Raw genomic sequence first — 25,687 nt, forward strand, 5'->3', positions numbered from 1 at the left:
CATTCATGTCATTATTTCAGTCTTAAAATATATTTTCATAATATTGTATGCTTTTTGCATACTGGACGATCGAGAATCGTTTTATTTTTGTTTTCTTCCTTTTTATCAATTATTCTCATTATTATTGTTTGCAAGATAAAATTCTAAACATGGTGGTGGTGGTAAGTGGCACACGTATGTAGCTTGCATGTTTTTTATTTGAAATTACATCTAGTTCTAAAATGTCGTCTCATAATTCATAACAAGTGACCGTAAAGCAAGCCCCAAAGATATCAGCAGGTGCATATTGTGAAGCGCCATATACATAAAAGCATCATATGTATTGCTATGATTATGAGCTGTTGACTGAAATGAATTTATTATTTTTGGAGCATTGAATGAAAATTTTTTTTTTAAAAAGTGTTCATTTGTTTTTGGCACTTTGATTCTTGCTGAAGTTCTGTTTGTTTTCTGCTGTAACCAATATTGTTGTTTTTCAACACAAAATTTATAAGTCTGTAAATGTATAGCTGTCTAATGTCCAGTGTATTACAATTTATATTGTTATTGTATGTATTACACAGTTATATTATTAATGTTCTTGCTTTGTTGCATGTGTTATTTAATTTTGTAATATTGATTAGGTAAGCCCCACTCCAGGTACATAATCCATAGGTTATAATTGAATAAATCCATGCATAAAAAATGTCCTTCATCCAGTCAACTGTCCAATTAATTTCTCCGAGCGTTACCTGCAGTGCCCACTTTTTTTTTTTAAGATGTGCATGCTTTTCCCTTTTCTTGGAAATTTGAAATATTAAAATATTTTTTATAGCATGTTTTTATATAGATGGAATGTGTCGAGACGTAATATGACTCCTCAAAAAGTGTGTGTGTGTGTGGGGGGGGGGGGGTTCATTATGTCCTGTGACTAAAAGAAATGCTTTTGATGGATTTATGTGGAACCATAGTAGTTGAACCTTTGCTAAAAGATATATGAGTAATAAAACACAGATGCATCTTCGCAAGGGAATCGGAAATCAGAAAAAAAAGGGACGAGGATACAGAGCTTTACAAAACATGACAAAGATAATTGTAATAAGAATCTCAGACCTTGAAATATAATTTTTCAACTCCATCTAGTGATGAGATAATAAAGTAGAAGGATGGCTGTACAGATGGCAGCACATGTATGACAAATTATTTCGTCATATCTAAGTGAAAAAAACTGAAAAGTCTGTGCCTCTGCAACTGCCGTCGTAGGCACCACCATTATGTATGGCAGCGACGGCAAATGCCGACGTAACCACTTGACTGGTTAAGAAATCTCCATCTATTAAATATTTTAATTTATAAAGCGTAACACCATATAAAAAATCAGATTTTACTATTCAATTTATCACATTGCAAGTTCCATTTTTAGTTGTCCTGTATATATAAATAACTTCTAAATATTTCTTTTGGTGTACTCGTTGTATTTCATGACTATTGCAGTTCCACTATGTTTGCTGGTGGCAAGTGTGTATTTTAATAGAAATTTCAGAACTAGAGTTTATGTTTCTTGTTTTAATGCATTGATACTGGGTTTTGCATATGCTTAATTTGAGATTGTTTTTGGTCATCCACTGATTAATGTACAAAGGTCATCCTCTGTTTTTTAATAAGGTTCTTTGATGTAAAGAGCTGTATCATAAGCGAATGATATTAGTTGTCCATTGAGATTTAACAAACAGAAGTCATTAATATAAATCAAGAATAATGTAGGGCCCAAAACCGATCCCTGAGGGACAACCGTTTGAACCAGTAAGTATTTGCTTATTTTCTGATTTATGATGACTGCTTTTATAACAATAAGTTTTGAACCATTCTACAATACCTCCTCAAACACCAGCTTTATGTAACTTTTGTGTTAGTATATTTAAGTCAATGATATCATATCAAATGCTTGTTTTAAATCCAGGTAGATTATCACAGAATATTTATTGTTATTGTATCCTGTATTCATGTACTGACAAAGTTTGATCATTTCCATATCTGCATTTTTATTGTTGAAATCCATACTGGTTTGGTGAAAAAAATATGAGATTTAGAAAATTAACTTGTTTGTTCATGTTTCTCTATTATTTTAGAAAAAATTGGGAGAACTGAAATTGGTCTGCAATTATTCATATTGTGATAAAGGGTAGGAATTTGAAGAGGCTTGGGGAACTCATGCATGGTTCGGGTGGCATACGATTTTTAGAATAGAAGAACGAGATTCTAAAAGGACTTGGATGGGAGAATTCAAAGAGAGAATGCTTATGTTTGGAAGGCTGCTCTAGTTGAAGCAGGACTTCTAGTTTCTGTAAATAAAGACATTTCCTTGCTCTCAAATCCTTGTTCCTGTGAGTTTTTGCCCATCTTCAAGTCCCTGGCAAAAAAAACCTGGGAGAGATCTGCGCGACGGGGCAAATCTGGTGACAGAGGTTCGCTGAGACCCAGCGGTGACACGACATAAATTGGTGTCGGGAGTGGAATGCTACAAGGACTTGGATAGTCAAAACAACAAGTATAGAAAAGGAAGGGATGGAAGAACACTTCAAGGAGATGATGGCCCAGATGAAAGTTAGCCTGGACCAAATGGAATCAAGGAGTGGCGGCTATCTTGCAGTTGCCAACATGTCCCTCGCTGCCATCAAGGAGGGTGTTGCCGACGTGAAGAAAGCCATCACTGCTGCTTGTGAAGGAATTGCCCTAGGTTGAGTGTACCATAGCTCACAGCGGCATGGTGGGGAATGTGAACTGTACATAGACAACAAACTCGATGGGTTTCCATGCCGGATGGGCATCGACCCTGGAGCCAACATCAGAATCGCTTGGAGAAACCTAATAGAAGATTCCAGCAGCGACTTCTGTATGCACCACCATCGTTGACCCTACGGACAGTCAGGGGAGAGGTAATGACTGTGTGTGGAAATTTGGAAGTCTCAGTGAGGTTGATGTCAGTCACCTATTATCATGTCGTCTTTGCAGCTGACATCCAAAACTCATGCATCCTCGGACTGGACTTCAGGAAGAAGAGAAATATACCTCTGAATATAATCTTATATTGTCTGTTAATGTTAATTCATTTGTATTGTAAGAAGAAATTTTTACTAATCGTTGACTAGAGCCATATGAGTGTCATGTACATGAAGTTACATACAATGGGCTAATTAAAAGTCTGATTTCATTCTTTTTACTCGAGAGTTGTTACTTTAGAGTTAACAAAAAATCAAAAATCGATTGGCATTTGCAGTGGTGTCAGAGACAGGGATGCTGTGGGTGTCCAGGGTACTTTATGGAATGGGTATGAGCACCCAGAGAAATGATTCAGAAATCAAAATTTCCTACTTCAAGATCAAGACAAGAACCCACAAGTTCCAAACACTTTTGGCATCCTTGGCCAATGAAAGGTGCAGACATGAAGGAAACATTGAGGAAAGAGGGGGCTGACAATCGCCATTCATTCCGTTTATAAGGGACTCAAACCCGTACTCAGGAGGCGAAATGCTGCATTGCATTGTATATTCATGAGTTATTAGAGTGCGGGGGGGGGGGGCTCAAATGGCATAAGCCTCCACTTTCTGCCGCCTATGGTCGGAGTGTTTGAATATTATTTTGATGTGATAATACAAAGTGATTTGAAATGTACATTACATTGCAAAAAAATAATTTGAAAATAAGTCTTTTCGAAGCTGTTACACATAAAACTTAGGTACATTGTCCTAAAAAATTCCTTAAAGATATATTCTCTGCATGGATACATTTAATAGTGAATTAAGGATAATAAATCGTGCTGGAGAGCCACATTGATCGCAATTTATTATCTCGATGTGCACCCCCAACGCCCCTCACTGCAAGAAATGGAAATCCCTACAGAAAGCGGGAAGCATGGCCTATACGATGGAAACTAAAGTTTCAAAATTAATTTGATCCCAATTTATTATTTGGGTGAGCTCCCCAATGCCCCTCACTGCATGAAATGGAAATCCCGACAAAAATACGGCTTATATGGTGAAAATTAAATTTTAATAATTTATTGGATCCCAATTTATTACCTTGGTTTGTGTTCCAATGTCCCTCGATGACTTCAATGAATACTTTCCTTCATTTGTTTAAAATTAAAACAGAGATGGGAAAAAATGGATCTCATTTCCAATAAATGAGAAAAAAAATTAGTTCCATTTTTTACGCCTGATGCAATTACCTTATTTATAAGATCACAACAAACATTTGAATTTTGAAGCAATTCAAATTTGTTGCGACGAAATGACTTTGCTACAACTTTGTACAGCGGCGAATAGAGTCTGCAATGAAATGAGTCTGCGAAAAATTTGTACTGTGATGAGTTTGTAGCATGACGAATTGCTGCTGCGACAAATTGACTTAGACCCCATATGCCCAGATTATCAAGAGTACATGATATCTGGCCAGAGTACAGCACTTGTTTTCCTAGAAATTGTTTTCAAATCATACTGGAGAGTGGGGGGAAGGGGGAGCTATTTCTTCCCAAATACTGAAACTGCTGCCTAGTCATGCCCCCCTCCCACATATACTAGATCAAGGTCACTTCATCTTGGAATAACTCCCAAACTGTTGATCCTTCCAATTCGAAAAATTATCTAAATAAAGTGGACTACAGATACATCATTTATATTACAAGAGTTTGGGTGAAATGAAATTGAGTAAATGAAAAAACAAACTTTATAATTTGGTCACCCTATCCTGGAAACCCTAATTAGATAGTTGTTGTCCTGTCTTTCCTGAGGCCAACAAGCTGTTCTAAATGTAATATTCACTGAGATATATAGTTGAATATTTTCAAAAATGGCTGAAAATGAGGGAAAGAACCACATAAAATAATAGAAAGGCTCATATTATTATATGCTGTTCTCTCCCTCTTTCCCTTCTTTTCAGCGATTTTTTGGAATGAAAATATTTCAGCAAATATTGCACTTTCTTAGGAACATGGAATTTTTTTAGTTGGCCTCAGGAGAGACAGGGCAACAACTTTTCAATCAAGTTTTTAGGAGAGGGTGACCAAAAATAAAAAGGCAATTTTTTTTAATTTTAATAACCATACAACCCCTTGCAATATGAATGGCGCATCTGTGGTCTGCACCTTATTTGGATACTTTCTCCAGTTGAAAGTATGCTTGTAGGATTGACAGTTTGCAAGTAATTCCAGGATAAACAGACTTTTTATGCACCCTGTATGTTTTGTATACAACTATACATCTGTATATAATTTCAAGCCACACACATTTCATGTTCATGCTATAATACTCATAATTATCTTGAAAAAAAAATTTGAAAATGAAGTACTGCCTTTGAAAATCATTTTTATCTGATCCTCACTTACCTATACCTCATTTTAATGACCACAGCTCGTTTAGTCAACCTCATAACTTCTACAGCTTCATCTACACTTGTTTTTACAAACCCGTATGAACATAAAAAACAGTTGATAAATTGGAAGTTCGTAAATGGGAAATACATTTGAAGGAATAAAACTAATCTCCTGGTCCCAAAGAATGTTCATGAAAATGTGCAACTCGCAAATTGAAACTTTAAAAAATCGACTGTCTTTAAAAATGTCGACTGTATACAGTTTTATGTATTACACACTGGTGCATGCATACATACATTGTTGAACAAATTTGTGATGAAATGAGAGTTTCCAAATTAATTTCAGGTAAAGAACTCAGCAAAACCTCACCTTCAACTTTTTATCAGATGAAAAAAAATTGCAGTGAAATATGCATTGCAAAATATTTTCCTCTTTGATACTAAATTCGATACATTGTTATAAAAATAGTGAGAAATTCCTTATCACTGTTGGAGGAAATTTATTCTTAAGTGTGAGGGTAAAAGATTTATTGTTGAGGCAATTGTATTTCTTGTTTTCTTTGGACGGCGAGGGAAAAATGTACTGAGAACAATCTCGCCTGAAACGCAAGAAAGATGGTACCCGCCCTTAAAAACTGAAGATAGAAAAGTTATGAATTTTGTTTTTCGTGGCTATTCAAGGGCAGTTCTGGGAAGACAGTGTTGGGAGCATAAGCGGATACAGGCTCTTTGAATGGGAAGGGAGGCTATATTCTAGACGGGAAGGGAAAATTTTCTACATCGACCCTTCTGCCTATGCTAATAAAATACAAATTTTTTGGGGAACCAGGGGGGGGGGTGCAATTCTTTTGTCTGACATGAGTTTTTACCTCTAAACAAGGCAAAAATCTCATGGTTTTTCAATGGGTTTACAGTATTGTGGGGTAACTACCCCAATACCCCCCTTTCGTGAAACCATCACTTGGCCTATTCTAATCCAATAGCAGCCAACATTTTTCTTTTTGCAAAGTGCGTGTGCAGGGCCATAGCGTACCTTCTCAGGGTCCCAAGGCAGACATTTTCTTGGCGGGCCCCTTAAAGAGGGAAAAATTATGCAAAATAAGTGTATATTTTTTGATAGGCCCCCATTTTGCTCGAGGCCCCAGTTACACCAGCCTAGTTTAGTTACAAAGGTAGTCAAGTTATCAAGATTGCACTGTTCTACTACTTAACCATACATTCACTTTGTACACATTTCTTTGCCATATTTCTAATGAACCATGCTGGAATGTGTTGTGTGCATATGTGTGGCCCTGATGTATTTGAGCTGCTAAAGTTAAGATTTGTCTCATGCTCTTTTTCATGCTGGCATCTGTCTTCAATATTTTAAACTGAAGATGGTAAACACTTGAATTTTCTTGTTATACAAGTTTTCATGTCTGCCTGTTCTCTGCAGGCTTCTCCACACTGAAAGTTGTCATAAGTTCGACCTGTCAAGCACATTTCAAAACTGATGAAGACAGAAGAAAGAAGGGTAAATAGTAAATTAAACAAAAAGAAAAAAAAATCATTCATATACTAGGGTAATTATCTCATTCTGATTTAGCATAGTATAAATACTGATACGCACATTTATACCAACAATATATTATCAAGCACTGGTGACAGACTCAAAATGTAAAGCTTTAAGGCAATAAAGATTGGATCAGATTTTAATTTTTTGGCCCAAGGACCAATTTGATCAAATTACACCAAAACAAATGATCAACTAAGAATAGGATAACATTTCTTCTTGAAATGTCAGGAAAATAAAAGTATGTAAAATAAAAAACTATGATGCTTGAAACGTTAAAAACAATAATGTAGAATGTAAAAAACTATAATTTGTCGTAAAAAACCAATGACTTTGATGAATTTAAAAATGTGAGATGCATTGCAATGGTCATTTAAAACGCAAGGGAGAAAAAGAAGACTATGACTAAAAGCAGTTGTAAAATAATGAAGATGATGTCAACAACTAAAAACATAAGCAATGGGAGCATTCGAGAGTTGACTCTCTCGTAATAGAGGGTATGATTGCTTGAGGCGACTGTGTCCTATGCGTAACCAAGCAAGCAGGACTTTGCAATTGGTGCATTTGGTTAACATAATTATTATTGCAAAATTTAACATGTTTTTAATAATCCCTACAGGTTACAGAGTGTATGTGTATTTTTCTTTTTGTTGTAGTGTTATTAGTTGTGGCGTTTTGTATTTTGTCGTTCAAACTGTGTTTTTGTACTTTTGTCTGATGGTGTGTGAAAGTATAAATGAATAAAAGTATGGGTAACAGATAAACTTCAAATGATCAGCAACAGAAGATGGGTAGATGGAAAATGTGTAGAATGTAAATTTACCCTGCACCAACTGTAATCATGTGATCATCAGCTGCCATGAATAACTTCTCCGAATGTAGAACATCTTTACTTCGAGACACACCAACCCATGAATATTTTCTAGCTTCTGGTAGTAATCTGAAAAGGAATGTTTCACCAGTCCCAAAATAGATGTGCTTTCCTTCATCATCTGAGTCTTCTTTCCAAGAGTTCCATTTGGCAGAGCAATATGCTCCAAACACCTACAATAAAAAAATTGTTCTCTATAATATAAATAAATGAGTAAAATAAATAAGCATGCTTTACAACTTCAGAAGTTAAAATTTCTTTTAAGAAACTTTCAGTTCTATAATGGACACCTACACTTTTGCTATACATTAACACCAGAAGAACCACACCAGTCATTTTGACCAATCTTCTCGCTTGACTTTCATGATGAACCAGATTGTTTAGGATGTTAAAATTTCATGGCTTTCCTTAAAATGCTTAAAGATTACGCTGCCCAACTATCATAACTATTTTAAAAATTGGTAGAGATATTGTTAGTTATGCCTAGAATAATCCTCACCAGTCAATTTGACAAATAACACTGTAGGTACTTTCATAGCCATGCACAGCAAATATCTTGTTGAATCTTGTGGCATCAAATATGTACGTAGATGATGTCACTATCCACTATTACTATAAAGGCTTCGACAGCTGGCTGATGTGAAGATAAATCCAGGAAAGAACATTCAACTGCCCTTGTGGGTAACCAAAGTTTTCAATTTTTGAATCTGGTAACCCTATTTGTAATCTAGTACTTTCACACAGCAAGTTCGAGGACGTGGGTTCGATTCTCTGCAAGGGGAGTTGAATTTTCATTCCTAGATTTATCTTTGTATCAGCCAGCAATTGAAACCTTTGTATGTATACATATATAACAATGTATTTTAATTACAAAAACTTGATGAAAAGTTTGGTATGTGTGCAAGGATCACAAGATAGTTTTGGTTACAACTAGTTACAATAGTATCTGTGAATTTTACAACATCGTACACTTTGATGAAACTTCAGTGTACCAGGGCTATCAGTCTCATCTTGGCCATGGAAGACAAAGGATGTGTTTTTATCATGCTCCACTCACCATTTTCTGTGGCAATATATGTTGCACCATTTTCTTTGTTCTTGTGAGATTTCTTTAGCGTGTTTATTTATTTAATTTTTTTGTTTGAGGCCACACTTTTTGGTGTTTTATTTTTATTTTTCTGGATTTTGTGTTTACTATTCTCTAGTTTGATTTTGCCACCGGATTTTTAGAAGGTCTGTCATCTCTGGATTTGCAAGATAAGTGTTTGTAAGTGTTTTTTATTATACTCTACTTTTTTAAATTTTCATTGCATATTTTTGATTGATTTAAATTTTTTTCTCTCGCTTTAATTTTCATTATACTTCCGCCAGGTTTTTTCGTTGTTTCTTTGCTGACAATAAACTTTTTTGCCTACGTGCTCGAATTAGGCCCCTTTCAACGGAGCGGATGCGGACACGGGTCCGCATACCCTATCACACGAGCACTAAAGATGCGGGTGTTTTGCCCACATCTCTAGTTTGAAATTCGTGCATAAAAACTATTTTTTTGCAATTTTTGTAATTATTTTTCAACTTCACCCCTGATTCAGTGCTCATAGGCAGCCTAGAGGCATTCTTTGGTGGTTTAGTCTAGAACCCCATAGAATATGGGTCTAAAGATGTCTTCATTCCAATCCTCACAAGTAGTCGATGGGAGAAAATGTCTTAAAATATTTTCAAAAGATTTTGAAAAAAAATCTGTCTTTTCAGAAAAATATGAAAGAAAAATTCCAAAAACATCCAAAACATTCTATATTCCAAAAAAAAAATAAATTCAGGATATATCAAAGAATTTGCAAGTAGAAAAAAAGGGGAGGGGTTGAGACTTTCAAAATGTCTGTGCTTAGAAATATTCACATCACAATTCTGTCACAGGCCGGGATTACACTATAAAAGTTTTATAAAAGTTTGTTTATGAAACGTGAAAAATGCAACCAATAGGCGGATCAGTTAAGTTCGCTCGAATGTAACAGATGTGTTTATTGGTTACATTTTTCAAGTTTTATAAAAGGATTTTTATCAAAGTTTTATAGTGTAATACCAGCCTTAGGCCGGGATTACACTATAAAAGTTTGATAAAAGTAATTTTATAAAACTTGAAAAATGCCACCAATAAGATCACCGGTTGCATTTGCTTGAATGCAACCAAGGTGCCTATTGGTTGAACTTTTCAACTTTTATAAAAGTTCTTTTATAAAACTTTATAGTATAATCCCGGCCTTATAAGTCTGTATTACACTATAAAAATTTTATAATAATTCTTTTAAAAAAAGCAACTAATAAATTTATCAGTTGCATTCGAGCAAATGCAACCGATAAATTTATTAGTTGCTTTTTTCAAGTTTTATAAAATAACTTTCATAAACCTTTTATAGTGAAATCCCATCCTTAGATTAGTCATTAGTCACTTCTGAAATATAAAATTTCATTTTTTTTAAGTTTATAGACTGAATATCGAGTAAAATATACTTGTAGGTATCAGGGAACCACCAAAAATATTCAAGTGCTAGGGTCTTCAAACATCTTAATCCAACCCTGAATGAACACCGTTACATTGAAACACATTGTTCAATAAAAGTATTTTTTTTAAAGTTTAAAAAAATTAGAAGATTAAAAATAATATTTCAGATATTTACACTGCTGGCCACCGTAAATGCAACACCCTGAAGGAAGCATGCAAATAATATGAAATTTACAACATGCATTAGCGGAGGTGAGATATGCAAATGATTAGAATTTCAGCGCAGACGCACATCACGCGCGCCTGTGGCGCCACTTCAAAGCACTATTTAAGGCTTGGAGATTTCGACGATTTGAAGTACGGCAATTGTGTTTTTCTTGTGGTTTTTTCAAAAAAAACGATCAATTATGCCTCGTAGAAAACAGCGATCGTCTTTTGATCAAGTATCCGAGTTCGACAGAGGAAGGATAGTGGCCTACCGAGATTGTGGATTATCTTTCAGGGAAATCAGTAGTCGTGTTGGACGAAACCAAACAACTGTAATGCGGATATGTGATCGTTGGATGCAGGAGGGTACGACGGACCGACGTGTTCGATCGCATCCACCTCAGTGCACCACTTCACGTGATGACATGCGTATTGTGCGTATGCCAGTGACGGATCGCTCAGCCACATCACGAACCATAGCACAGCACATTCAGTCTGTACCGCATCATCCAGTGTCTGCGCGTACCATTTGTAACGTGCCGATGATCCCCCGGCGTAAAAGTCCGTAGTCACCGTCACGTTATCTTTGTCATAAATGTTACTAGTCTGCAGCTGTGATCGTATGGCGACGATCAAGGCCGATCGTGATGTTCGCCTGCGATCGCATGCAGATGAGGTGACCTTGAAGCCGATTGGCTTGATCAGACACGTGCGGTCGGATGTTTTTCCTTTAAATACCGGCCGTACGTTGTAACAGGTCTGATTCCGCGTTCGTCTAATCTTGTTCTGTTCAACTGAAGCCCTCTAGTAGGACGGTTCACCGTCTTACTACCGTATCTATTGGCCTTAGGCTGAATTGTTAAAATGCAATAATCTACATTATTTGAATCCGTTTTCCGGCAGGTCCGGAATCAAAATATAAAACAATCTTCACAGTCAAAGTTCTTCATTGCTGATCGAGGTGGTCCGGCCCTCAACCGAGAGGCCCCCGGAGCTGATCAAGGTGGTTCGGCCCTCAACCGAGAGGCCCCCGGAGCTGATCAAGGTGGTTCGGCCCTCAACCGAGAGGCCCCCTGGAGCTGATCAAGGTGGTCCGGCCCTCAACCGAGAGGTCCCCAGGAACTGATCAAGGTGTTCCGGTTCTCAACTGAGAAAACTCCTGTGGTATTTACGGAAAAACTAACAACATCGGATGTCCGATCGCTGCACAGGTTGACTGTTGTTGATCATCAATTGGTGAGCCAGTATCTTTACTGCTAACGTCCAATAGAGGGCTCCAAGATATACTAATCCATTGTTAAAATTAACTAACCCATATAATTAATTGAATAAATAATATTTCATGCGAAAGTTTGTTTCTAATTATTTTCCACTTGTCGTTTGCCACTTTATTGCTGGATATTTCGAACCGGGCAAGCAACTCCCATAAGGGACGTTGCACATTCAACGCCGTTTACAGCAGAGTGGTCTGTCTGCAAGACGTCCATTGCTTTGTCTACCCTTGACGCAGAACCACAGACGTCTCCGCCGCCAATGGTGCGATGAAAGAAGGATGTGGATGGCACAATGGAATGAAATTGTCTTTACTGACGAGTCACGCTTCTGTCTGCAACACCACGATGGTCGGATTCGAGTCTGGAGACACCGTGGAGAGAGGATGCTGAACAGCTGCGTTATGCACCGCCACACTGGTCCTGAACCGGGTATTATGGTATGGGGCGGTATTGGATATCACTCTCGCACTCCTCTAGTACGCATTGCCGGTACTTTAAAAAGCCCGCGCTACATCTCCGAGGTGTTGGAGCCAGTTGTCCTTCCTTACCTTCAGGGCTTGCCCACAGCCATATTTCAACAGGATAATGCGCGATCACACGTGGCTAATGTGAGATATCTTTTTGATATGGTTACACTCAGCTGAACACAACAAGACTATCTAAGACTGTTGCACTCGGTTTGATTAGTCTGTAGTTCGTTAAAACATACATTTCTAAGAATGCAAGAATGAAAATGTACCCACCCAATATGAACAATCCACCCCAGAAAGCATATTCCTATGCGTCATATTACCCAGAATTATCCCTATACACATGTCGAACGATGACAACACCCTGGGGTTCGAAAAGGGAAATCGAAGCAGCGCACTGCACATTAGATATCCCTAGAATCCCACTCTCTTGAAAGGCCAATGTTCCATAAATCAAACATGTATTTTTGAACGCGCATAACTGTTTAACAGTACAAAGAAACTAATTGATTTACTTTGATTGATATATTAACTGGTAGAAACACAAAATAATTTTCAATTTACTTCAAAATTGAAATTTTGGCAAATTTTAATCGAAATGGGGAAAAAATCCGAAAAAATGTCAAATTTCAAAATTTTGCCAAAATTTTTTATATCAACCTGAAGTTTCCTAATTTATTTCAAAAAATACTTTGAACTCTCCTCTATGTACGATAAAAAACTGGAAATGTTTGAATCTATTTTTATTTGATATTTTTGTAAATAAAAGGCCTTTAAACGGTTAAAATGAAAAAAATATAATTAAAAATTCTAGAAAGTTCCAAGGATAATTTAAATTATCTTTTTCCAGTTGGTTTTCAATCAACCCAATAAAAGTGAACTAACATAAATGGATACGACATGAAACTTCAACTGAAATAGATCCAAGAAATATATTCTTAGTGGAAGTTACCTCATAAGCAAATGCAAAATTCCTTATTTCAAATGTTTAAATGGTTGAACGAAGCAATCCAATAAATATACAAATACTAATGACAATATAATTGAAAGGATAATTTTGGAATGAATTCAGTAAAGTAGGCTGTACAGCTACTGCAACGTATCATAATTAACAAGGGAGTAAAGCGGTTACACCACAATCAGTTCTGTCAGGGCAATGATGTTATGCATGTCAGTTGGCACCGACTTTAATTCGTCATGAAACAGCCCTTATTATATACACTCATGTCCATAAATTAAGGATAATTCAGAATCACACGGAAATCGAAATCTAAAGTAAAAATTTCACCTGTAGAATTATCACACACATCTGGCAGAATGATATGCAAATTTCAGGAAGCCACCAGATGATGCCGATAGTACGTCACAATGACGAGAGTGTAAGAGGGGGGTATATAAGGAATGGTGGCAAAGAAGTGAAATTGTTCACAAGAGTTCTGTAAGGCACTCAGTGCCATAAGCGAATAGTTATGACACAGAGGACGCATGTGGATGATTTTTTACGCCGTAGAATTATCAGCCGCCTGGAATGTGGGCGTACTCAGATGGAAGTATCCGAGGAACTTGAAATTGCCCAAAGTGTCATCTCTAGGCTTTGGCAACGATTCCAAGATAACGGAAATGTCAGTAGACGTTACAGTACAGGTCGCCCTCGAGTTACAACACCGAATGAAGAAGCCTTTATATTTGGCAGTAACTGCCAAAAGAAGCAGACGGAGTACAGCATCCGACCTGTCTCGTCAGCTATCTGCAGCCACGGGTACCACAGTTTCAAGGCAAACCGTGTACAGACGTTTGGGAGATATTGGTCTATATGCTCGCAGGCCTGTCAGATGTGTTCCGCTCATGGCAACTCACTGTTGGCAGCGATTAGCTTGGAGTAGAGAACATGCAATGTGGACATCGTCACAGTGGGTTTGTGTGATGTTTTCCGATGAGTCCAGGTTTAGCTTGCAGTCTGATTCACATCGGACTTTCATATGGAGAACGCCAGGTACCCGTTACCACCAAGACAACATCATTGAACGACACCGTTACGGTGGTGCAGCAGTACTCGTTTGGGGTGGAATTATACTGGGTTCCAGAACAGATCTGCATGTTCAAACCGGAACCATGAAAGCCCAAATTTATCGGGACATCATTCTGGAACAACATGTACGTTTGTTTAGGGGTGCCATGGGCGCAGAATTTGTGTTTATGGATGACAACACCCGTCCTCACTGAGCAAACATCGTAAACCATGCCTTGAATCTGAGGATATAACCCGTATGGAATGGCCAGCATTCTCACCTGACTTGACTCCGATAGAGCATGTGTGGGACATGCTTGGCCAACGAGTTGCAGCCCGTCAACCACCTCCTACATGTGTACCGGAACTTCGGAGAGCATTGCTTGCTGAGTGGAGTGATCTTCCCCAAGATCAGATCGATAATTTGATACTCAGCATGCCTAGGCGTTGTACGGACTGCATTTCATCACATGGGAGACATACAATGTATTAACCACCATACCAACCATGTAATAGTAAGTTTTTGTAAAGGAGATATTTTTTACAATTGCTCCAGGGAGCAAAAATCGTAGTTTTTATGAATGGTATCATACATACACCATCGGTTTTGTTCTTTATCTTTTGTTTAATAAATGGGCTTTATGAATAAGTAACGTTTGTTTTGTTTCTGAACCTTTATTTGCCGGAGCTGGCATTATGCTCAATTTATGGACATGAGTGTAGTTGGTTTAGCACAAATGTGATTAACTTTTTTTTTCATTCTGACCAACATAAAATTAATGTTGCTTAATTTCTTTAAACCTTTTCTGAAGTTTCATAAGTTTTGTTGACTTGCTGGCGCAGTGGAGAAACTGAGATACCCAGGCTCTGTTGCAAGACGCAACATAAGCACTTTGGTGCCCTGGGGTGAGGGGGGGAACTTATGTGTCAAAGATTACATATAGTGAATCATAATTAAATTTATGTGAATCATATGAATCAAGTAAACGTCAAAGTGCAATGGGCACCAATAATAAACAATTGTTGAAAATTGTATAAAATCATATCGGAAAGAGCGCAATCAAAAGTTCAATCGATCAAGGATAGTATGAAAAAAGAGTGGAGCACCCCATTCCACTCAGACTGTTCAATCTACACAGTCCAATTCACTCTCGAGCACTGTTGAAGACCTTGAAAATTTCTCCGGGGCTTCACTGGATTACGGATTCATCATCACCCTCACTCGCAAACAGGCCACCGGAGTGCTGTCAGCGTGAAGACACTGTCTCCTTAACAGAGGTGCTGGTACCAGAGTTACAGGAACTAGAGGAGTTGGATCCCTAATCTAGTTGCTCAAGGAATTTCACTAATTTTCTTTATTCTTCTCAACCTAGTATGCCAAGCATACAGATACATGGTCTGTGGAGATGGGCAGCTGGCAAACTGAAGTGAAAAGACATCATTTCTGGACAGCATGTAGCATACTGCAAGGGTATTACAGGTTCAAGACAAGAACATTTATTGCTGGCAAGCGCTGTAAAGGTATGTAAGGTTGCCAGGAAAGGTCCATGACCAGTAACAAATAAGATGAGCTCCTGTGACCAGCCTTCCACTACTAGTAATTATCTTCTTTATAGCTTCATGAGTTAATCTAGCACAGTGTTTCCCAAAGTGGGTGATGGAATGGTGCAGGGGGCAATAGAAGCTATGGTTATAACATAGGATTCTGTGGGGATTTTCTGAGTTGGGGGCAATAAGCGAAAAAAATTTCTGTAGAAGGGGGCAATGGAACAAAAAAGTTTGGAGAGAGAGAACACTGATCTAGCAGATGCCTCTGGCATGGATATTATTTTGTAATATCCATGACATGATGCCTGATTTTATATTTACAAATGTATATGGTATTTAAGTTGTGTGCATCACTACAGATGTGTTCTGGACGGAATTGTATTTGTATTTTTTGTATGTATCCAACGTGGATATTGATGTTCCCAGATTCCCTCTGACACGCTGTCTATATGCTTATATGCTTGTATATATACTCATAATAACTTGTATAACTGTTTTTCGTGGCCTGCAGGCGATGTGTGTCTGTGCACCTGCCCATGGTCCCCCCCACCATATCTTTGTATTTAATGTCATTTTTTTGTACGGTGAATGGGGGAATTGTGGAAGGAGTCCTGCTGTTGGTTGGCTTGGGGCTGTCCGGCCTGCTGTGGGTGGTTTGCCAGTCTTGGATGTCAGATTTTCCACCATGGCCCCCATCTCCTGAGACGAACCAGCTTATATCCCCTAGGGGGACAGAGCAGGTGCCATGGTTGGTCTGGAGGCATATCCAAATCCAGTTGCTAATTTGCTATCATGTCCCTTCAGAGGAGTGATTTGGCATAAGAAGTTGGGTATAAGAGTTTGTAGTGAAGGACTCCGATACTGGTAGCTTCTTTGGCCACTACATCCACTAGCTTGTTTCCTCACTGGCCGTTGTGGGCCAGGAGATGAGTATTTATGGGTGAGATACAAGTATACTCCTGATTCTTCTGGCTATGGCATTTTCAGAGAGTGGGTTTAGAATGGCCTAGCTGGCTAAGTGGAAATAATCAAATTCTCTGTAAAATGACGAGTTTTTTTTTTCTATTTTATGCAAATGCTACTTCCCCCCCCCCCCCCACCTCTAAGAATAAAGAAGGAAGAGAATAAATTTTTTACGTTTTCTTATCATTTATACTCTAAGCATATTCCTATAACAAGGTGTCTACTAAATACAAAAAGCAAAATTAGGTTACCTTTCGGGGACCTTTTCTCATTCGCAGGGCTCTCACTCTAAAAATTAGAAAAAGTAGAATAGGGGAGGGTTCCCCCTAGACAACATAATCATGGCATAATTTTAAAGAACCCCTAGAATTTTTTTTTTTTTGAAAATTTTAAAATTAATTTTTTTTTCGCAGCACACTATTTCAGTATCCTGTAAGACTGACTCAAGCCAAAGCAAAATGACAGAAATGACTTGGTTACAAAAAAAATTTGTTAGCCAAAATAGGGTCTTAGTAGGGTCAACCACAGATAATTCTTTTCTGCTCTCCTAACAATATATATATTGCATTCTTTTTGGGAGCCTTCCACAGTCCAGTCTGTCAACTCTCTTCAACAATACACACGGCAAATTATGAAGATACTAGCTATAATACCCGGCGCTGCCCGGGTTTTCTTCAATGAGGCTTTTTTTGGATCACGTGATACCTCCCTCTTTTTTTCTTGAGGGACATGCAAACCATGTCCAAGTTAACCAATATGGCGACTTCCTGCGCAATTCATGAAATAATTAAATCTAGATTTACAGAAACATAGAAATAAATATATATTTTTCTTTTTTTTAAGGGGGTGCTAGGTATTTCGATAATCCCCGCCCCCCCCCCCCCCCGAACTTCAAGTTATCCATCTGCCTGTTCCAGCTTCAAAAAATGCTTAGTTAGAGCTGTGGAGTTTTTTTGATGCACTTTTTACGGGCTCATAACTAATTTTAAAATATCCTAACCCACATGAATTTATGCAAATAAATATCAAAAGACAATACGGAGACATTAATTTTCATGCTTGAGAAGATGTAAATAAAAAGTTAAAATCCATGCCATTTTGTATGAATATCCAACTCAAAAGTAGGTTCGGCTAATTACTTCATATTTAATCTTCTGGGCTTCGTATATCTCTAAGCGAACTCAATATTTCAAAAACTGAGTGCTGAATACAATTTTTAAAATTATAGATGGGGCGGAAAACCCCACCAAATTTCCGCATTTCTACAGTAAAATCGGCAATTTTATCACTGATTTCTATGGGAATCATCCTTTGCCTGACCCTCAAACTGATGCTGATGATGATTGTGACGTCTATTCAAAAAGCTGGGAGGATTGAAAAAGTGGCAAACCATTATAAAGGCATAAACTATTATACATATGCATATACTAACACAATTAAAGAAGTGACAAACCGTTGTAAAGGCGTACACACGTCTGAAACGCATTGCTAGGAAACTACGGTAACCAAAGTAAACGTTCGGAAAGTGATTGTTGAGGCCCAAAAACCATTGTTGCCCGACAGTTTTTTGCCCATTTGGGGCACTTACCCTGCTCTGATGAAATTTTAAAGTAGCCTATCGTTCAAGTCGGGTCCTATTTGGTAAATATGCAAAATTTGGCGACGATCGATCTGAAATTGTAGATTTGTATAGAGAACATACATACGCACGCACACACACAGACAGACAGAAAATCAATTTTATATATATAGATGTAAGTTTTTAAAAATGATGTTCTTTCAATACCACTTCCAAAAGCAAAATGTGTAAATTACAAGGTCCAATATAAATAAGTCAAGGTGGACCAGATGGTTTTACTGCATATTAAAAAGAATTTGTTTAAAATTTAGTGGTTAATGCCAATGTAATCATTTTTGACAAATGAAGCACTTTCATTTCTGGCTCTTTACTTGAGCATTGTAAATACTGTTTGTGCCTCTGCATGCCCTAAAAATACAGAAGAAAAATTGAGTGCTATTAGGTATCATCAAAGTCACAAAACCTAGAATAGGTCTATGTACCCAACTGCTTTGTAATGCAAATTATTGTTTCACCTGTAAACAAAATGTGCACTATAATTTTGAGCGATGAATGTTACTGTCCAAGACCATGAAGTAGTAAATACAAAATTATTTTTTTTCAATCATGCAGAAGTTTTTTTTGACTACTCTATTTGTAGAACCTTAAAACTAAGCAAATGAAAAATTACTAAACCACCCCAAATGGTTCATATACACCTCCCCCCCAAAAAAAATAACTTTAAAAACAATACAATTTCTGCTTTGGCAAAATCATTAATTGCAATCTACTACATTTTTATTATTTGACATTACATCTATGATTCCCTCCCTTTTCAATTAAAATCAATTATACAAATTTTTCTTGATAGGATTTAGTTAAAAAAAGTAAGAAAATTAGGACAAAGTGAGACATTTTATCAAAAAGTAAAAAAAGTAGGACGAGTGGGCCCTGCATTCGACAAAATCAGCCATGCTAGACTGCTTTCTTACATCAGTTGTTCCCAAACTGTGAGTAGTGACCACCTGGGGGGGGGGGGGTTGAGTTAATAAAATAGAGGGTCTTAATGAAAGGGGGAATGCAAGTAAATTAACAAAAAAAGACCTGCATTTTATATAAAAACTTTTAAATTTAAAGTTTATTTACATACGCCTCATAGAAACTGGACCCTAAGGGTTCAAGCCATATAAGCCTCCCCCCTCCCACTAGCAAAAGCATAAGTGGATACAGGCAGGCATAGGTGTATGCAGAATTTTCTTGACGGGGTTTAAGTTTTTTCCTGCAAAATAACACTATAATCTTGGCTCAGGGGGGTTAGAACCCTGAAACCTCCCTTTGCATACGGCAATGCAGGCAGGGCCCTACTAGGGAGGAGTGCCAAAATGATGTGGTTGCACAAAATAGATTAAGCTACCGCTGGCCAAGTACAGCATCATCTACTTGTATATTTTTTAATTTTTTTTTTTTCTTTCTCCAAAGAAAATTTCATTGCTTCATACAATAGATCCATGCACATTTTCAAGCCATTCTGACCAGCAGTTCTTATTCATGTTTTGAAATCGGAACTTTGTAATTATAATCACCCTGTATATAGCTGATTATTTTTCATAAATCACTTACTACTGTACATCCTAACCAAACGATGACCCAGTCCATATTCCAAGGAATTTCTAACTGAAAATTATTTGGACAGGGATCACCGGCCACTTCGCGAACAGGCCAATTTCACGCTTTTGCTACTGCATTGATCATTTTTTTATCATTTTTGTCGCACCACTGTCATTTTCTGCACACGAGGGCTAATTAGACCGGGACCTACAATTTATTGCCCATTCCGAACAGCAGGCTTGTTTTTTTTATTCTCTTCGAGAGGTTGGTGCGCTAACCCCTCGATGGGGAACTCCCTGCGGTAGCAATTTTTTGCTGCGGTCAAGTCGCCATTTTTTGTTGAACCCCTGTGTCAGGAAAGTTTTCTAACAAGGACGAACCGGGTATCGAACTCGTGAAACCTCTAAACATCCTTTGGTACTTTAGGTGAGCATCTTATCAACCGGGCTACCGCACCCCATTTGCTACTGCATTGTAGAACCTTGATTAACTGGGGGTAACGCTGAACATATGTAAAAAAATCAATATTAAGCTTGGTGGTGATATGCAGTACAAGATGTGCTGCTATCTACGGAAATATGGAAAGGAAATGAAAATTTCTGTGAAGTAATGTAACTACTAGCACAGTGGACATCGTCCTTTAAGGGCAGCTGGTGCCTTTTTGGATTATAAGACCACCTGCCCTTAGCATGACAATGAAGTCACTACTGTTGCTGCTTTTTGCAAAGGGAAAAAAAGCCTGTCACCACCACCACATATGTGTGTGATGCAATCCTCACTCATGTATTTGCTTAAAACAACATCAGAATGTAGCACAGAGTTAGAAAATGCAGTAGGAATGAGAAATTTCAGTACTGTACATTACTTTGAGTAACTTAGATACTTAATATGAAAAAAAAAATTATATTCAGGCCACTTTCATAAGATTTTTTTTGAAAAAAAAACACTTATATCATCTTACACCATTTAAAGATATACCATCAGAATGTACCCCAAGAATAGAAAATGTGGTAATAATAAAATATTTTGGCTAATAATGAACCTATATGATATTTTTCAAGGGGAAAAATTATATTTAGGTCACTTTTATGGGATTTGTGGAAAAAAAACCACTTGGTTAAAATCAACTTGGTTTAAACCAAACAACCCTGTGAAAAAGTAATGAACAAAATAAAAAAAACACAAAACCTAAACTAAATAGAAGTTTTACCATATTTCTCCAAACATAAGATCTAATCAAAAAATGAACTCAAGCATGATTTTTCAGGATGCTCCTATTATAAACCCTAGTTAAAATTGTTTTACGTTCATTGTCACACTCAATGAATACATTGAATTTTAATTAAAATGATATAAATATATAAATTTATTACTTGGTTTTACCTTCTGTGTTTATTAAATTTATACTTAAAATATGTGATAATATTGTTGTGCCACCAGGGTCGTTGAACTCCTGTCACCAGATTTGTCCCGTCATGTGGATCTGTCCCAGGTTTTTCGTCAGGGACTTGAAGATGGGTAAAATCTCACTGGAATGAGGATTTGAGAACAAGGAAACATCTTTATTTACATGAATTAGGGTCCTGCTAAAACTACAGTAGCCTTCAAAACATACATCTTCTCACTTTGAATTCTACTGTCCGAGTCCCAAGTATTTTGTTCTTCTATTCTAACAATTGCATGCCGCATACCTTGCATGTGTTCACTAACCTTTTCAAATCCCTAACCTTCGTAACAATATTAATCAAATAACTGTAAATACTTAAATGGGTGCCTTAGACGAGAGGTAAACACATCCAGAGCAAGAATTCATGCAAAAATAACAGCTTACATTGAGATTCATGATATTGTATGTGTATATTAAACAAGCTATCGAAAGCAGGGCCATCTTAATGCACGGAGCCTTCCCAGGGATCAAATCAGTGTGTGATGGCTGTATTGCCAATGCACAAAGAGCAGGCCTCTAACAACAAATGCTCATTTTAGGAGAGCTTTCTTGCTGGATGTTCAATGGTTCTTGGTGAATGAAGTCCTAAGAAATCCAAGTAAAAATTCATAGATGTTTGCAGATAGTTAATATAGCTTAAGTTCTGTACATCCAAAAAAAAGAAATTTTTCGGGAAAAAAAACGTAACGCAAAAATAAGCTTTAATGCATCTTTTGTAGCAAAAATTAATATAAGACTGGGTCTTATTTTCAGGAAAACATGGTATATGAAAAGTATAAGTGTGATAGTTAAAAATTACAATAATTGAAAAAATATATACATATTATACTCAGAAAAAAGTTGCACAGCAGTAAAACTATTCACCAATTCTATTAACCTCATCATTTTTAGCTTTTATAAGAAGAACACTGGGTTGTAGTGAGCCAATCATCATGTAGAATGCAATGAGACTGGTGCCGTGTTTATTAGTTGAATAGACAACCTCTGGCTGATGCATAGTAACATGAAGAGGAAGCCAAGACCACAATATACTCATCTAAAAAAATTAATATTAGAATATCAATAATGTACAATACACAAGCCCAAGTGAACAGTGATAATAAGTTTCCCACTAAGGAAAACAAATTAATGACTAAAAATATTTTTAGGAAACATCTAAAAATTATGTTCTTCATACACAGTTTTACTATAGCATATTTACAGACCAAAATTGTCCTCTAGGTGGAATTATGAGAAGTTCTTTATATAACTGTAAAATCTTCTCAAGTTACTCAGCTAAGTCAATACACAACACAAATCGAAAATTATTGTCTTGAGAGCTGGGTTTGTTGATACAGCCAAATGATCTAGATCATAGTTCCCAAACTTTCAAGCGTACCCATACAATCCTATGTTATACTTGTAGCTTCTATCGCTCACCGGAAGGAGGGGGACGATATTGCCCACTTTCAGTAACACTGACCTAGATCAAATACCTCATGCACTTCAGGGCAAATCATGTGGACATCAGAGTTTATTAGTTAATAAGCATTAAGCATTGTAAAAGAATACTATAACACATCCTTTTCATGTTCATGTTGACATGGTTCAAGTCAAATTAAACCATCTACATTTATTGCCATATTCAGTGGTGACAAAATGATGCTCTTGGTCTACCAGATATGACTGAAGTAGAAGCAGGAGTTGTGGTATTTATACTAACTGTGGCAGGCGCACACACACCACTTAAACAAGACAGCTTTACTCAAGCTTAGTCACTTTTTTTTCACATTGATTTAAAATGCAGTGTGAAAAAATTTATAATGCAACATTTAATTTGTCTGACTAACCAATGCGTGTGTGTGTTGCACAATACAAATCAATGTAAGCAACAATGACTAAGATTGTCTAAAGCTGTCTTGTCTAGTTGTGACCGCGGATTATTGGATAGGAGTCTCAGATTCTCAGAATCCTCTTTATGTCATATCGGTGTGATATTATTGTTAGCTCGTTCGGGTTTGGTACCGTTCTCGTAAGTACGTAAGCGAATACCGTTCCCTGATTTCAATTGCGTTGTGTTTATAAAAATATAACCCAGGCAAAGTTTACACAAAATAGTCATACACGAGATGCTGGAAGTTAATTAGTTTATTTACACTGTAGTTAATTGAATTAATGCGAATTGTATTTCTCATATTACTATCCTTATTAAAAGAAATTAATACAACTTCATTCAAAAATACTTAACAAAATCTTCGGTTGGCCCCCAAAACAATTAAGCTCTTGGCCCTGAACATTATATGAACCGTGATTTTCCATTACACCTCAGTTCACCCCCAAAACAATCAATTACAGTTACCTACACTATATCACATATGGGAGAGAGAATATAATCCATGCATCACTCACCAGGTGAGACCCTTCTCCAGTCTTTAGCCCTTTAGACACTCATCGCAGCCAAGAAACCGATTCTTCTGATTACACTCTCGTCTTCACAAGTCATCTCTTTTTCAGTCTAGTTTCATTACTGCATTACTCTCTCACTCCAATTCTAATTCCCCGTATCCAGATTTTCTCCACCATTTAAGATTTCATTTCGGACGTCCCCCGTCCCTTGGAAAACTCCACCCATTTAATTTGATTTGATATTTTACCCATTATCTCTAAGTTTCTATTCGTTTCTTGAAGGTTTATTCATAAGATTGGCCACTGCCGATCCATCCCTAATTTCTTTGTCCAAGCGACTCTCCCTTCAGGATCCCGAGAACCCCAACGGCCATGGCCTAACCATTAACCTACATTGAAGCTTCCCATGACTAACACTCGGCATTTTAGATCCTCTGTTATACTTTAATTGCACCCCCTAAATAAAGGGATTCTACTTCTACTTAAATGGCCGTCATCTATTCTCAATCTTGAAATTTGTCTATTCATTCGTTGGTCCCCTTTATTTTCTTCGATTCCCCGCTTTTTCTCCAAGAAAACACTCCTCAGACGATCCCTTTTGCCTAGGGCACCCCTGAAGTACAACCGACCAGATGCTTTGTGACGGTAACTAAAAGATTCCCTAATGAATGGCGATTGCCCCATCTACTTACATCGGCCTGTGATTGTATTTCTTTTAATTGGGACTATGTTCCCACTGCTTGGACAAAGCTTCTTCCATCGACATGACGGCACTTACTTTAAACCCTCAAGAAACATGTCTACCATCCATAGGCAACCTTTCTTATTTACATTCCTATTATTCAATTATTTGTTTGCTGTGCTAGTATATCGGTTACTGTCGCCTGCTATCGGCGCCTGGAGACCTACAGCTCAATATAGTTAAATCCAAAAATCAAATTTAAACACTCCAAACTATCAAATTTTAAATATATCTGAAAACAATAATTTTAAATATTCCCTCTATTCTACACTGCTCAAAACAATTAGGGGAGCAAGCAAAAAAGTGAAGAAAACCGTGCGAGACAGCCACGTATTGGCATACAATGGATAGTACACGCGTATCAATGCGCAATACAGAAAAAAGACGTAAAAAAATTTGGAATTAAGCTTTAATTCTTTGAAAATATGGAAAAAACATGAAAAGATGATTTAGGGCAACAATTTGGTTACATGTAAACGATAAAAAAAAGTACTGTTTAGACATGATGCATGAGTTTTAATAGGGCGTGTGGTCTCCTCGAACAGCTAAGACTGCTGCACACCTGTTTGCCATGGATGCGATGAGGTTATCGATCAGACTTTGGGGAATACTGTTCCACTCCTCAAGAAGTGCAATCTGCAAGACTCGGACAGTAATAGGCGGCCTTGGTTGCGCAGCAATGTGTCGTCCGAGCATGTCCCAAACATGCTCGATTGGATTCAGGTCAGGAGAGCACGCTGGCCATTCCATACGCTGTATTGTTTCAGCTTCAAGCATGTTCTCCACCAGACGAGCTCTATGCGGTCGGGCATTATCATCCTGGAAAACAAAGGAAGCTCCAATGGCTCCAGCGTAAGGGATGACATGAGGTCACAGTATCTCGTCTGCATACCTTCGGGCCGTCAAAATGCCATTCCGAATGATATGCAGGTCCGTACTTCCGCTTATGCTGATTCCACCCCATACCATCCAACCAGCTCGTCTGTATTGTGACCTTTCACGAACGAATGCGGGGTTATTTCGAGTGCCCCTGTCCTTCCATACCAGAACACGTCGGGTGTCACACTCCAGACTGAATCGGGACTCGTCTGTAAACAGCACTTGGCTCCAATCATGTTGCTCCCAATCTCGATGTTCAGCAGCCCATCTTCTTCGGGCCGCACGGTGGCGTGGGGTCAACGGAATGCAGACCATTGGCCTACGTG

The 25,687-nt window shown here is 37.6% G+C and overlaps 1 protein-coding gene and 1 long non-coding RNA gene across 8 annotated transcripts in view; one reads left to right on the forward strand and one right to left on the reverse strand.

Annotated features, from left to right (window-relative positions):
- The window catches only part of sky (GTPase-activating protein skywalker), a 136,521-nt gene that overhangs the window by 5,055 nt on the left and 105,779 nt on the right, over positions 1-25,687 (reverse strand). For 6 of the 7 annotated variants that reach the window (XM_089234677.1, XM_089234678.1, XM_089234676.1 and 3 more), the window contains 2 exons: positions 22,233-22,391; positions 7,725-7,945 (listed from right to left, as the gene is read on the reverse strand). In XM_089234677.1, coding sequence (XP_089090803.1) covers positions 7,725-7,945; positions 22,233-22,391 — 380 coding nt within the window. Of the gene's footprint in view, positions 1-7,724; positions 7,946-22,219; positions 22,392-25,687 lie in introns of those variants that run through there. The other variant, XM_089234680.1, reaches the window with a different exon arrangement.
- LOC149084310 (uncharacterized) lies at positions 1,380-9,183 on the forward strand. The gene is made up of 3 exons (XR_016192964.1): positions 1,380-1,782; positions 6,785-6,862; positions 8,978-9,183. It is a non-coding gene; the product is annotated as an uncharacterized LOC149084310 (long non-coding RNA).

The sequence above is a fragment of the Pholcus phalangioides genome, unplaced genomic scaffold, assembly GCF_987345545.1.
Source record: "Pholcus phalangioides strain wild (caught in Gottingen) unplaced genomic scaffold, Ppha-v1.0 ptg000008l_1, whole genome shotgun sequence".
NCBI lineage: Eukaryota > Metazoa > Arthropoda > Arachnida > Araneae > Pholcidae > Pholcus > Pholcus phalangioides.